The sequence below is a fragment of the Notolepis coatsorum genome (genome assembly GCF_963971535.1).
Source record: "Notolepis coatsorum genome assembly, chromosome: 7".
Lineage (NCBI taxonomy): Eukaryota > Metazoa > Chordata > Actinopteri > Aulopiformes > Paralepididae > Notolepis > Notolepis coatsorum.
Window position 1 is genome coordinate 152,855,835 of NC_140171.1, and position 13,048 is coordinate 152,868,882.

Consider the following 13,048-nt stretch of genomic DNA (forward strand, 5'->3'; position numbering starts at 1 on the left):
CAGCCGTGTTTCCAAGCAGTCACATGCAAAGTAAGTGTCAAGCCTTGTGATGTTCTCAAATCAATAAGTAATCGTGTTTAATAATCATGATTTCAATATCAATAAGAATTATCATGATTATGAATTGTCATAATCGAGCAGCCCTAGACTGTACTGTGGAATTTGTTTGTCAGTTTTACAAGTGTTGCTACTAAGGCTGTCAAAGTTAAATAACACACAATTATTTTAACGCCACTATTTTTTAAATGCAAGATTACCATTTAAAAATATATATATATACTGCATGTGCTTTGGACTGACATTTTTAAGAGGAGGGGCATGGCCGCCTAGTTATAGTTGAAAGTGGGGGTGCAAGTATTTTTTTTATTCTTTTTTTTTTTAATTTTTTTTTTTTTTTTTTTGCAAGGGGTGGTTTTTTTACATTTAATGAACACCTGTATGTGCAATTTCCTGCAATATAGAGCCTTCAATCTTGACCAAAATAAAGCTGCTCTTTTCACTATAAAACTCAGTTTATATTGCAGTATGATAGCTATAATAACTTCACTGCGAGGGCTCTTTTAGCTAACGCTAGCTAGGCACGTATGATAGCCAATTACTATTATAATAATAATAATAATAATAATAATAACTTTCCCATCCTCCCAAAGCCCCTCCAGCCCCGTTCACATCCGCCGCACCAACAAGTAACAACAACAACTAATTGACGCTATCAATAGCCCCAGTGAGCGCGGCGGCTGAATGAATGAAAACTTTATTTAACAGATTGCAGAATGGGTAAAATACAGTACGGCTCAATACACACAATTGTTAAGGGGATGCAGACCAGAGAAAGACGTTTGTCTTGTTTACATCAGGGTCTGTGCTGCACCGAGTGAATCCACAGTCACTTGCTCCTCAATGGGAAACCAACCTAGATTTACCATGAAGGACTGGTTCTGGCCGAACCGTTCGTTATACAAGTATCACAGAGACATTACAAAGGTGCTCACAGTTGCACAAGGGGTTCGCACAGAGATACGGGATGGTTTGAAAGCTCGGCGTTGCTAATAAATATTTTTTATATTTTTTTTATAAACTGCTCAAAGCGGCATTATTTCCGTCGTTGGGTGATCACAGCGCCTGCGCAGTGCGCACCATCGCGTATCTCTGGATTCACTCGGTTCAGCGCCGAGGCTCACCATACGAGAAATATTCAGTTTCAATCTGTTTGCGCATTTAGTATACAGTCACAGTGTTCGACTTACGTGATGATTTGCTCCATTTTAATGTAAACGCCGAAGAATAATCCTCACGAGTTACAATGTTATCCAATATCCAGCCTGAATTTCGAAAAAGGTTCGAAAAAGCCGCCTCCCCCAACATGTCGTATACGTCATGCCGACAAACGCCCGTGGGCACTGGATCAAACCATTAAAGTGGGGGGTCACACAATCTTTGGAAACTTAAAAACTTGCTATTAAGTGTCATTGCGTATTATTAATTTGATTGAAATTACGTAGTTATGGTTCGATAAGATTTATAAATTGGGGGGGGATATTTATATCATATGATATGATCAAAAAGTGAGGGAGCAAAAAGACAAGCTTGCTCCCCCAAGTTCAATAGTCCTAGAGCACCCGCATCTTCTGCTCCATTAAGTGGGCGCCTATGAGGAGGGGTACTATCTATAATCACTATACCTGTGATATAATCAACATAACTGTATTTAGGGATGTCCCGATCACGTTTTTTAGCTCCCAATCCGATCCCGATCATGTGATTTTGAGTATCTACCGATACCGATCTTTCCCAATCCGATCATTTTTTTTTTTTCCAACAAACATGACCATGTTTACGTCTTAAACTCATACTGAGGCCTTAGTTTTGGTTTTAAATTGCATATCATCATTCATTTATTTATTGTCACACAGAGCAGAAGAATTTTGCCAAAACAAACCAATAGTACCCAGCTGCAGAACGGCAGACCAGCCACACTCTCAGACCCAAACGCATTTCCTTTGATTTAATTATACATCAAATGATTTATGTCAAGGATTGCAATGCCTCGCTTGAATGAAGTTAACTTTTCACCTGGATAACGTCAACATTCAGGGTGAATGTAATTTGGAATAAAAAATATAAAATTAAAAATTGTATTTGGGTCTGAGAGTGTGGCTGGTCTGCCGTTCTGCAGCTGGATACTATTGGTTTGTTTTGGCAAAATTCTTCTGCTCTGTGTGACAATAAATAAATGAATGATATGCCAATCTAAGGCCTCAGTATGAGTTTAACACGTGAACATGGTCATGTTTGTTGAATAAAAAGAAAAAAGTAAAAAAGAAAAAAAAATCACTTTTTATTAAATTTTTTTGCCGATCCCGATCTTCGGAAAATCACGTGATCGGCCCCGATCCCGAGATCGGATCGGGACATCCCTACCTGTGTTGTATAGACAAGGACCCTACAGTAGAGGTCTGCAAGCCCGAAGGGGCCCGACACCATGGACAGATTAGGGCCAGGGCCGATTTATTTATGCATAGATGGGGTTCGGGTAGGACTCGGGCTCCTTTTATTTGTCTCGCTTCATTTTACACACAAGTCGTGCGCGCACACACAATCAGGCCCTCGCGTCGTGTTTCCATCAAAGCAACAAGCTAGACCGCTGAGAGCGTGCGTGTCGGAGATGGAGAAGCTTCCTTTGCTAGCTAGACTTGCGTGCTATGTGTTGAGTAAACCCGCAAGCAGCAGCTGAAGCAAGCGATATTTCAGCAGCGCAGGGAGAACGCTGGAGGAGAGGAGAACAGCTGAAGCCATCAACGGTGGATGCCATTATTTTCCTTCAGAGCGTCCGCGAATGTACAGCAGAGTGGAATAAACTGTAAAAGGTTTTGCATGATTGTTCTTGGATTTAGCCGGTTGGCGAAGATTTGTGAGTTGTTAAAGTTATTCAACGCAAGAAGTTTTTGTTGCCGAAGTTCATCTAACAGTGAAGCGGTGAGTCCATCCTGATTTACTCAAATTAATTGGCCTTTTGGTTAGAGTGTTTTCGGTACGCTTTAGTGTCATGTCTGTGGGCATGTAATTGTTGCCGTTGTTAGCCGCAGAGCTATGTCGTTATTGCATTGTGCATTTTTTGTCCTAATGTAGCATTTGTGTGTGTAACGTAGGTAGTCTGTGTGTGTGTGTGTGTGATGTCCATCATCACATCGTAATATTGGCCTCAGCCTTAAGTCGGGCTAGGGCCGAATAATTGCTTAACTTTTCGGGCTAGGGTAGGGCCGGGCCTGAATGCTACAGGCTTGGGCCAGGCTGGGGCAGACATGGCAGGCCCATGCAGACGTCTACCCTCTACAGCCTTAATCAATAGGTGACAGAATAAAAATAATCATATTCATTTTTAAGAATTCGCATTAGGTAAATTCTTAACCTCACATCTAGAGACTTAAAAAGATGTCTAAGAAAGAGAAAGAAAGAAAGAAAGAAATACGACAATAAAAAGAAAGTAACATACTGATATCCTGATGGTCTGTGGGCTCCTCCTTCAGCCCAGTAGACATATCCATGGTTGGGTCTAGTGTGTCCTGAGCCTCTTCTTTCTTAATCATCAGTAGGTCGCTGGGTGGATCTGGAGCAGAGGGAGACAGAAACTAAGTATTTACAGTGCCATGAAAAAGTATTTGCCCACTTTCTGATTTCTTCTGTAATTACAGATCTTTTTTAATAATCAGTAGGTCTCTTCAATCTCTGGACCTAAAGATTTCCCTATGGATTAATTCCGAACTGTATTTGACCAGGGACCAGCCATATACAGGAGGGGCTACTAGCTAGTGCAAGACAGTCATAGAGAGTAATGAAACACATGGCCATTTAGTTTACTTTCCATCCATCAGACTCTTCAACAAAGTATGTGAAAATACCACACTTTGTTATAGTAAGACAAATAGACTGAGAGACGTCATGGAAAGAAAGAGGAGCGAAAGCTGTGGACACAGAGACATATAACTATGCTGCAACAGAGGATGGACAACAAGAGAAAATAAAGACAATAAAAAGAAAAGTAACATACTGATATCCTGATGGTCTGTGGGCTCCTCCTTCAGCCCAGTGGAAATATCCATGGTTGGGTCTAGTGTGTCCTGAGCCTCTTCTTTCTTAATCATCAGTAAGTCACTGGGTGGATCTGGAGCAGAGGGAGACAGCAACTAAGTATTTACAGTGCCATGAAAAAGTATTTGCCCACTTTCTGATTTCTTCTGTAATTACAGATTTGTCACACTGTTTTTTTTGTATTAATCTTTATACAAAATCTAAAACAGGATGTAATTGAGTCCTGAGCCTCTTCTTTAATGATTGATAGGAAGTTGGAGGTAGATCTGGAGCAGAGGGAGACAGCAAGCAACTAAGGAAATACTCCAGTATTTACATATTTATATACTGAACTTTATTTAAAATCAAACATACTTCCTTTTCCTCCATTACATTTATTTAAGTTAAACAAGACGACTGACCCCTTTAGCTAAGGCTTAATACATCACAGTTGGGATCCCTTCTATCAGCTTAGTTCTCCTGGTTGCTATTCAATCCAACAGGGGAACTAGGACAAAGGTGTTCCATTTATAAAAGAGATACCAGAATAAAGTGCTCCAAATAGTTAGGCTGAATGTGAACAAGAGCTACCAGAATAAAGTGCTCCAAAGAGTTAGGCTGAGTTTGATCAAATTAAAGAATGAGAGGAGAGAAAGCAATGGCGACAAATACCGAGACATAGAAACATGCTGGAGCAGAGGAAGGAGAAGACTAAGGCTGCGGTTACACTAATGGCCAGTTTTCGTTTCGTTGTCAGGGTCAGTTTAGCTTTTCAGAACACAACGTAATGGCAGGCAAGTTAGACATTGTTTTTGCCTCCTGAGCACAGTGATGTATATACATGTAGTACAATGCCAAAGCAGTAGGTGGCAGTAGGTGGCAATGTAGTTCAAACATGAAGGCAATTTTCAACCAATCAGAAAAGTTGAATGTGCCAATACACTTCCTGTAAAGAAATCAACAATCTACCATATTTAAATGCCTCGCGTGAGCCATTTAGCCAACGTAGCATTTTCTTTTCAGCAAAGAAAGTGCAATAAACAAAACGGATACATTCACTGTGTCAGGGCTGTACGCTAAGCTTTTTCACTAGGGGCACACTTGCCCCTAAATGAGAAATTTAGGGGCAAAGAATATTTTTTAGGGGCAAATTTTTAAATAACTATTTTACCATTATAGTAGGGCTGGGCGATATGGCCTCTAAATGATATCGTGATATTTTTTGGCCATATCACGATACACAATATATATCGCAATATTTTGACATTTCCTCTAAAGCACTAAAAAATGCTTGATTTAACCCTTTGATGCATACAGTCACGCCAATATGATGATTATAATAAGTCCCTGCAACATGTTTGCATTATTAAACCATGAAGATGCTTTAAAAAATTATTTAATGAAAATGTACCAAGAGTAGTCTACTGACACACTAATAAAAAAAAATTATTTACATCCAAGACCATTTATATAAAAACTCTTGGGTGCTTTTTTTTGCACAGTACTGTGTTTTCTATCCACTTTAGCCAAACACACACACACATATATATATATATATATTAGGGCTGGGCGATATGACCAAAAACGTTATCGCGATAAAATTATACAATTATTTTCATATAACTCGATATCGATAATTATCGTCGATATAATGTCTGTCAAGTTTAATTAACTTCTGACACCCCTTCCTGACAGGCAGCGACGCGAGCGAGCATGATTGCGAAAATGATTAAAATGTATTTGTTTCAATCAGACTATCCTGACCTGCCGCAAGCGACAGCGAACTGAGCGGCGATGTCGTTCCCCCCTCAAATATTCGCTCGCTGTGTCTCTAGTTGAGCGATTACGCGGCAGAGTCCCGCCCCTAAACACTTTTTATTGGTCAAGAATCACAGGCTGCTTTGCCCCCGTTAACACACACACACACAGACACACTCGGACACGCGCCGCCTCATATCAGGGCAGTGTCGCGCGCGATTTCGTCTTCAGTTCGCTCGCTCGCTGCCTGTCAGGAACCGGTGTTACGCCCCGGGCTCACTGCTAACGAATGAATTTCACGCGCGGCTCCCTCGCGGGATCGCGCGCCTGGTCAGGCACACTGGACCTACGACTTGAGCGAGCGGAAGCGCACCGAGGAAGGCACATTTACATTGGGACAGCTGTAAATGCCTAGTCTATATGCGAAGTCAGTCATTTTAGAATGATGATCAGTGTGTGACTGTACTCGAAAGAGCAGCGTGGAGCCCCAGCAGCATCAAGAGCTCTCTCTCTCTCCACTCTCTCTCTCTCTCTCCCCCCTCTCTCTCTCTCTCTCCCCCCCCCCTCTTCCCCCCCCCCCCCTCTCTATCTGTCTCTGTCGGGACAAACAGGCAACCAGATATAGACAGATAGACAAACAAACAGACAGACAGGGCGGGGTACTAACTATAGTAATATTGTTTATTTGCATTGGGAAAGATAGACACATTAGCTGGCTGAACAACATCTATTGAAAGATAGAGAGAAAACGAGAGAGAAAGAGAGAAAGAAAGAGCTGTACTGTATTGTATACCCATTCTGCAATCTGTTAATAAAATATACACTGATATAAGCCTACTGGTTGCTGTTCAATCATAATAATAATAATCATAATTAGCCGTCAGGAAACAAATAAAACGTTTGTCATTATAGGTGACAAGGTGGATTGACTTAATGACTGCTATATCCTGCTATTATTATTATTATTATTATTATTATTATTATTATTATTATTATTATTATTATTATTATTATTATTATTATTATTATGCAACATTGTAATAGTTATAGGTATAAACAAACATACAGACAGGGGGGGTTGGGCGTTTATTTGCAGATACAGACACAGCTGGTTGAACAACATCTATATCTGTGGTAATAATGCAGATATTCAATTGTATTTCTGTGACAAAGCGTGTGGCGCGCCGCCTCAAATAGGATCGAGGCGAAAAAATTGCTTGCCGCTCGCGAGGCGCGCTCCCGCTCGCGGCCAGTGTGCCTACTATTGTCCGTTAACATGGGAGCGGAAGTGAAGAGGCAGCCGCCCGTCCGTCCGTGTTCATTCGTCAGCAGTGAGCCCGCGGCCATATATTTTATTAACAGATTTTATGACTGACTTTGCATATAGACTAGGCATTTACAGCTGTCCCAATGTAAATGTGCCTTCCTCGGTGCGCTTCCGCACGCTCAAGTCGTAGGTCCAGTGTGCCTGACCAGGCGCGCAATCCCGCGGGGGAGCCGCGCGTGAAATTAATTCATTAGCAGTGAGCCCGGGGCGTTATGCTGCTGCGAATGTCTCGAGTCGAGTTGATGTAGTCATCAGTCCGCGCACGTTAGCAGTTAGCCGACAAGCGGAGTATCTCATGACCATGTAATAAATATGACACTAAAATACTCTCTTCCGCCACAATATATTGAAACGACATCCACTGTATACCCCACACTACTATAAACGTGGCCTCAGAATTCACGCTACACACATACTCGGCACGTAAATATATAAAACAGCGCCGTGCAAGCTAGTTATCCTAGCCAGCCTGTTGTTTCTAAGCGGTGTATTCCATGACAATGTGCTAAATATGACACTAAAATACTCTCTTCCGCCACAATATATTGAAACAACGTCCACTGTATACCCCACACTACTATAAACGTGGCCTCAGAATTCACGCCACACACATACTCTGCACGTAAATATATAAAACAGCACCGTGCAAGCTAATTAGCCTAGCAAGCCTTGTTGTTGAGTGAGTCCTACCTCTGGGTCTCCTTCCGGGTCTCCTTCGCTCTCGGCCATCTCCTTCACTGATTGGTTGTTAGTGCGTGTGCTCATATCCAAGCTTGGAAAATCGATATATCGAAACTTTGCGACCACGTTTCATGTTTATTTCGAGGAAATAATTTATCGCGATAGTTATCGTTTTATCGCCCAGCCGTAATATATATATATATATATATACACACACTACTGTGAGAAAATAATAATTACACACAAAGGGATAATGGCTTATAGCAAACTTAATGATTTTAGAATATTTCAGATAATGAAATTAATTGTTTATATCAACTATCCAGTTAGTATTTATACTATCTGTAACGTTTGGCTACTTTAAATCATTGAATGTAGAGAGAGAGCGAGAGAGAGAGGGGGCGAGAACGCACGAGAGAGCCAGCCCCCCCCCCCGGGTTTTGTTCTAGGATCGCGTTTTGATCGTCTAAGCTGCCGTAGGTGATGACGTCACACTCGAATGTAAACAGGAAGAGTCTAACACGGAGATGGAAAGTGGATGATATACAGAAACGAATAACCAATAAATATGAAGTTATGTTTAAACTTCTGTTGTCAAGCGTTGTCAATATAACCCACCCCCTTTCCTCACTTTTCCACTGTCCCTGCTCCACTCGGGACCACCAGCTAACGTTAGCCTATAGCTCCACTCGGGACCACCAGCTAACGTTAGTTAGCCTATAGCTCCACTTGGGACCACCAGCTAACGTTAGTTAGCCTATAGCTTCACTCGGGACCACCAGCTAACGTTAGTTAGCCTATAGCTTCACTCGGGACCACCAGCTAACGTTAGTTAGCCTATAGCTTCACTTGGGACCACCAGCTAACGTTAGTTAGCCTATAGCTTCACTCGGGACCACCAGCTAACGTTAGTTAGCCTATAGCTCCACTCGGGACCACCAGCTAACGTTAGCCTATAGCTCCACTCGGGACCACCAGCTAACGTTAGCCTATAGCTTGTGTCAATTAAATTGCATGTTATTAAAGGTCCGCTCTGGTCTGTCTAATGAAAATACAACCGCAACATTATGTCGCCTGTACAGCCCTGGTTGTAGGCTAATGTTAGTGTAGTGAAATGCGAATGAAGGGGTGAAATCACTACTCGCAAGCTTGCGAGTAGATATCATTTTTCACTCGCACCGGCCAAATTAGGGGGCAATTTGCGACCATCTCGTTGCAGTGTACAGCCCTGTGTGTGTTCTGCCTCATTTGTTGATGAAACAAAACCAACAACACAATTGACCACCAAGAGCGGAGTTTAGACAAAAAGATTGTCGCTGATTTTGTTAGCTTACGTGCTAACGTGATTGGAATATGCCAGTATAACAGTATAGCATTGTGGCTAGCAGCGAAGTTTGTTAGCTTACGTGCTAACGTGATTGGAAAATGCCAGTATAACAGTATAGCATTGTGGCTAGCAGCTTGGTAACGTTAATGCTAGCAGAATGAATGGATGTAAACTTTATTTAACAGATTGCAGAATGGGTACAAATACAATACAATACGGCTCAATACAAACAATTGTTAAGGGAATGCAGACTGTTGTAGCTTGGACTGGGTTCCTTATAACAATAACTTGACAACACATGATAGCCGCAGCTCCTTGGGACAGCTCTGCTGTAAACACTAGGGGTGGGAATCACCAGTTTCATCATGATACGATACGATATCGATTCTTTGGACAACGATACGATATTTGCCGATATCACAAAGTCTCTCACGATACAATACGATACGATTAGATTCAGGTGCCTGCGATCGATATGAGATGATATCATATGCCCATTTAACACAATCAGTAACATTTAAATCAACAAAAAAAAGGTAATGAAAATATCATTTGACATTTGTATTTTTGAGCTCTTCCAGACATTTAAAGGAAAATCAATCTATTGTTTTTAATACAAATAGACCTCCTGTTCACTGTAAAGTGCCACGTTTTTATATATTGAGCTTTAAACTTTAAGCTACATTTTTTGGAACTCAAAACTCACAACCTCCCTCTCCCAAACCGTTCCTACAACAATTTGTTGATGTTGCATGATCATGTATAGGCCTACATTTATTATGTATTATATTGTTTATGTTTAAATAACATTTAAACATCAAACTCCTCTGACCTCATCTGGTCTTTCCAAAGACGCGCGCACACACACACACACAGAAAGGGAGAATGCTATGCTGTAACATCTACACACACGGAGCTACTGCTGTTGTTCTTGGGCGGATATGAGACTCGCCACAGGATTTTCAAAATAAGAGTATCGATATGAATCGATCTTATTACATCGCATCGATCCGATTCGATTGTTGATAATTACATCGATGTATCGATCTGGATCGATGTATCGTCCCACCCCTAGTAAACACTGGAAATAACCGTGCGGGTCTCTACTGCGCATGGGCGTTGAGCAACAACGGCTCCATATCCGGCTCGCGCAGATTACATGGCACCATTGTCTGCGAGTTTTGGCGAGTATCCAAAACGGAAACACAATTTCAGCATTGCCAGTAGGACAACGCGTTATCCTGCCAAAACGGCGTTTCTTTTTAACTTGGACAGGAAACGTAATTATTCAGCAACAAAAACGTTGCTGTATTCAGCAGTGTAACCATGGCCTAAATCAAGATAAGAGAAAGAAACAACATACTGATCTCCTGGTGGTCTGTGGGCTCCTCCTTCATCTCAAAGGAAGTCTCCTTGGGCAGCTCTAGTGCGTCCTGATCTTCTTCTTTAATAATCAGTAGGTCTCTGGGTGGATCTGGGACAGAGGAAAACACAACTCAACATATTAGTCTTTATTTACGTCTGGGTCTGGAGAGTAAACTAAAGTCTCTTCAGTAGGAAGTCTTGTTCTGACTTACAGAGGTCCTGCTGGTCTGATTCCTCCTTCATTCTAGTAGGTGTGATCTTGGACGTCTTCTACTGGAACTGGAGTTTTGCTACAAGGATAAATGCAGATGGTGGTCACAGAGAGCCCATACTGTAGATCCAAGTCTGGAACTGACTGGTCAGCCAGGACATATATAGAGACTTCTCTCCACCAATCACATCACAGTATGGAGGGGAAAAGAATGAGAACTGTTGGCCAATTAGTTGGCATGCTTTTATTCAAAGCAGATTACATAAATGCAGGACTTAATTTGTGCCAGGACCGGCACCTATTTGATCGGATCCGGCACCTCCTCTGTCATAATCTTCTGTCAATACATTTAGTGGGGGGCGTGGTCACTGCCAGGCAGCATAGGGTTTTGATTGAATTGATTGATTGAAAACTTTATTAACAGATTGCAGAATGGGTACAATACAGTACGGCTCAATACTCACAATTGTTGCAGACCAGAGAAAGACTTTCGTCTTGTTTACATCAGGGTCCCCCATTTTCAATTCGTCGTTCGACTTAACTACATGTTAGTCGCGACTCCAGCCTTAACCCTGCTATTCTGAATATTCTATTCTGTTCCGTTTGCCATGTCCTAAACCTCTGCCTGTCTCCTTTTTCAGGACCTCCAGTCGACCTGCTTGCCTCGCAGTTAGGGATGGGTACCGTTCACATTTGAACAGATACGGTACCGGTACCTGTGAATCGGTACCGGTACCCAACGGCACCTTTTTTCGGTACTTTAGTCTCTAAAAATGTAATCTACATCAGTCGTGAAAAAAAAATCAAAACTTCAAATAACTACACTTTCGACCGTTTTCGGCTTGCCATTGCCCCGACTGCTTTGTTGTTGAATCAAGTGAAATCCTAGGTAAGCGTATATTGTGCGTGTGAACGTTGACATGAAAAGAAAAAAAAAGGTAAAAAAAAAAAGTGTAATTTTTTATTATTTTTTTTTATTTCTCACGTGAATCGATACTCAGTAGTACCGACGTGTTTCGGTAAGTACCTTTAAAAGTACCGAATTCAGTACCCATCCCTACTCGCAGTACCCTGCTAGCTAGCTAACAACATGCCAACCACTCAGACTCCACAGCTGAGACCCTCATCCATTGTAACCTCCCACCTGGATTACTGCAACGGGTCCTGTCCGGGGTCCCAAGCAAACCCCTGGACAGGCTCCAGTATGTTCAAAATTCAGCTGCCAGGGTTCTAACCCGAACCAAACCCTGGCAGCACATCACCCCCACCCTCATCCACCTCTACTGGCTCCCCATCAAATCCTGCTCACCTACAAATCCCTTCACGCTCTGGCACCTCAGTACCTCACCCGCTGACCTCCTCCACCCCTACACTCAGTCAGTCCCTACGATCCACGGACACTGGTCAGCTCTCCATCCCCCGAACCAGACTGCGGACCTTCGGGGACAGAGCTTTCAGTGTGGCAGATCCTGGAACTCCCTCCCCGCAGAACTCTGCACCGCCCCAACTCTGGACTCATTAAAAAAAACTGCTCAAAACTAGGGGTGCACCGATGTATCGGTCGGGTATCGGTATCGGCCGATAAGTGCCTCGTTGACTGCAATCGGCCTATAAGCTCGAATGTGCCGATGGCAGTAGCCGATAAATTTGTGTCGCGTCAAAAGGCAAAACGCGTCGCGACCTGCACAACGCCGTCCCCGGCCCCCGTTCTTTCAACCTAAAAGTGCACTTTCTTCAACCTCGAAGTAAACAAATCACAGAACGGTAGCCAGTTAGTAGGTATCAACGTGAGCTCCCGGGATGGTAGCTAGTTAGCTAGCACCATCCAGGCATCAACGTGAGCTCCCAGTACGGTAGCTAGTTAGTTAGCACCATCCAGGCATCAACGTGAGCTCCCGGAACGGTAGCTAGTTAGCTAGCACCATCCAGGCATCAACGTGAGCTCCCAGTACGGTAGCTAGTTAGTTAGCACCATCCAGGCATCAACGTGAGCTCCCGGAACGGTAGCTAGTTAGCTAGCACCATCCAGGCATGAACGTGAGCTCCTGGTACGGTAGCTAGTTAGTTAGCACCATCCAGGCATCAACGTGAGCTCCCGGTACGGTAGCTAGTTAGTTAGCACCATCCAGGCATGAACGTGAGCTCCCGGTACGGTAGCTAGTTAGTTAGCACCATCCAGGCATCAACGTGAGCTCCCGGTACGGTAGCTAGTTAGTTAGCACCATCCAGGCATCAACGTGAGCTCCCGGTACGGTAGCTAGTTAGTTAGCACCATCCAGGCATCAACGTGAGCTCCCGGTACGGTAGCTAG

At 42.9% G+C, this 13,048-nt stretch overlaps 1 protein-coding gene across 1 annotated transcript in view; it reads right to left on the reverse strand.

Annotated features, from left to right (window-relative positions):
• LOC311231814 (uncharacterized protein) overlaps window positions 1-13,048 on the reverse strand; it is a gene marked incomplete at its 3' end in the record, with an annotated part of 90,537 nt that overhangs the window by 42,852 nt on the left and 34,637 nt on the right. Inside the window, exons 2-5 of the mRNA XM_084318437.1 lie at window positions 10,739-10,816; window positions 10,525-10,635; window positions 4,049-4,162; window positions 3,494-3,607 (exon numbers count right to left, since the gene is read on the reverse strand). Of these exons, the coding sequence (XP_084174563.1) occupies window positions 3,494-3,607; window positions 4,049-4,162; window positions 10,525-10,635; window positions 10,739-10,769 (370 nt within the window). The 5' untranslated portion in view covers window positions 10,770-10,816. The remainder of the gene's footprint in view (window positions 1-3,493; window positions 3,608-4,048; window positions 4,163-10,524; window positions 10,636-10,738; window positions 10,817-13,048) is intronic.